Consider the following 2,504-nt stretch of genomic DNA (forward strand, 5'->3'; position numbering starts at 1 on the left):
TTAAACCAGGACACACAGATGGTCACGGCGCTGCACTTCTGAGAGTGTGGAGGAGAGAAAAGGCTGAACTCTGAGAATCAGAGGGTTTTTTTCTTTCCCCATTTCCATGAAAGTACAAAAAAAAAAAACCCAGAGCTGATTCAAAGGACGACAAGCTGAGCCGATCTTCATGTGCTCTGATTAATGTGTCAACAAGCTGAGGCTCAAATACAAACGAGTAAACCTCTCAGAGACGCTCTGAACACGCCGGCTCCTCCTCTCAAAATGCAGCAGAGCAAAAGGGAGATTAAATAAGAATCAGTGCAGTAGGATCACTTTGGTTGGATAAAAACCAAAAGTTTCACTGATGATTTCTGCTGGAATGTGGGAAACGATCCTCCCAGAACATCAGATTTTGTATAAATCGCTGCTGGTGTAGTTAAAACTAAAGCGGCCGCTGTCTGCGGCCTGCAGGTACTGCTCAGTGATGAGCCGGCTGAGGTACAGCAGGATCTGGCTGTCCTCCTTGTCCAGCCCCAGCTGCTCCTGCAAGAAGGAGCGGCGTCTGGCCTCCACCACTTCGAGCCCCTCCGTGGGGCTGACGGGCAGGTGGAGGTGGTGGGTGAAGGTGAGCAGGAAAGCCTTGGCGGCGAGGCGACAGAGCGTGCTCTGGATGTGAAGGAAGTAGGTGGAGCCGCGGCGGATGAAGGTGCGGTGGTCGGCCACGTTGGCGAGCAGCTGGCCACGGTAAGATGGGCAGCGCAGGGTCCTCTCGTCCACGTCCAGGATGGAGATGTAGCGGCTGTAGCGGGACAGGGAGTAAAACATGCTGGAGCCCCTGGGGGACATCACCCTATGGCAGACAAAAATAACAACGCAGAATTATAAATATTAATAAAACCCAGTCTGTAAGAATTTATAAACCACCTACAATCTCTTTCCAATAACTTTCTTTTAATCACTAAAAGTAATCTTGATCAATACTTTTTCAGGTATCCTGAAGGTTCTTTTGCTCCAGTATTTGTAGCAGACTGTGAGAACATATGCAGTTTGCTTAAAAAAATGAGGAAAGTGAGGAAGAGGAGGAACAGAAGAAAAAGTGAGCAGCCTGAAAACAAGGATAAAAAATATCTGAAAATCTTTCAGTCTCAAAGATGCATCGTCCTTCATCATCCACTGTAAGGATCAAATTGGAGTCAGCCTCCACCATCACAGACATCTACACCTCCAGATGCAGGAAGAGGGCCACCTGCATCATGAAGGACCCCACTCACCCAGCCCACACACTTTTTGCCCCGCTCCCCTCAGGAAGGAGGTTGAGGAGCATTAAGTGTAAAACCACTAGACTGAGGAACAGCTTCTGCCCTGAGGCTGTTAGACTCATGAATCTCTAACTAGATTAATCACTGTGAAAAACCATATCATGTTACTGCTGATCTGTTTCATGTTGCTGCTGATATGTTTCATGTTGCTGCTGATCCGTTTCATGTTGCTGTGTTCATGCGTGCTCATCTGTTCACACAGACTCATGTTCGTGCTGCTGTTCGGTGTATTGTGTTTATTGTTTTTATGCTACTAATGTTTAGCTTATTTTTAGTTGGTGTTTTTCTTGGTTCATATCTTAGATCTTATTACTGTTTTTCTTTTACATTTTACTGTTGGATGTAACTGGGACCCTGTGTACATAATTTCATTCCATCTCATGTACCACATGTGAGTCCTCGAGGCTCAATGGGATTTACCTGTATAAATAAAGGTTGATTGATGTGAATGACAGAACCTTGAACAACCAAAAGGTAGGTCAAATGGGTGAAAACATAGCTATTGTTAAAAAAAACTACTTTGAAAAACCTGAAATATTGAACCAGGACCACTTTAAAAGTTTACAACAAAATATTACTGATTCAAAACCAAATTATCCAAATATGAACAGAGAAAAAAATAAACATCGAGCCACACAGTTCTTACGTTCCTTTCACATAAATACTCGAAACTATCTAACATAAATAGATATATACACGTGTTATATATAGATATAACGTGACTGTGTGTAATTATGATACGGTATTACAGAACATGAAAACAAAGAGATGTTGGGACAAAAAGAGAAAACATCTGTGCAGGACAGAGACAGATCTTTGTTGTCCAACTGAATCAGATTAGATTTTCTTTAGTGAATCTACGTAAAACTAAATTAAATGGACAAAAGTGAGTCCACATGTCACTATAACACAGCAGCAGTAAGCTCCTTCTGTTAAAAACCAAACAGAGTAGAACTCACTACAAAGTTAGCCCGTCTTCTTATAAGTTATTGTAATAAGTTGAATAAATTAAAATTCAAAATCAAATTGAGAAAAAGGAGAAAAGTGAGAAGAAACGGATCTGATGGACACAGATGTGCAGCTTGATGGGTGAGTGAGTCATCGATGACTGAGTCAGAGTAGAAGCAAAAAGTGGTGACAGAAACTCAGAGTTGACAAAACCATCAGCATTAAAACCAGCCCTGACAGAAACACAGCAAACGT

At 42.5% G+C, this 2,504-nt stretch overlaps 1 protein-coding gene across 1 annotated transcript in view; it reads right to left on the bottom strand.

Moving 5' to 3' along the window:
• Positions 1-268: 268 nt before the first annotated feature.
• Positions 269-2,504, bottom strand: part of smcr8a (Smith-Magenis syndrome chromosome region, candidate 8a) — a 13,070-nt gene continuing 10,834 nt past the window's right edge. The window contains exon 3 of the mRNA XM_037689467.1: positions 269-832. Coding sequence (XP_037545395.1) covers positions 388-832 — 445 coding nt within the window. The 3' untranslated portion in view covers positions 269-387. The remainder of the gene's footprint in view (positions 833-2,504) is intronic.

The sequence above is a fragment of the Nematolebias whitei genome, chromosome 15 (assembly GCF_014905685.2).
Source record: "Nematolebias whitei isolate Nwh7 chromosome 15, NemWhi1, whole genome shotgun sequence".
NCBI classification, from domain to species: Eukaryota; Metazoa; Chordata; class Actinopteri; order Cyprinodontiformes; family Rivulidae; genus Nematolebias; species Nematolebias whitei.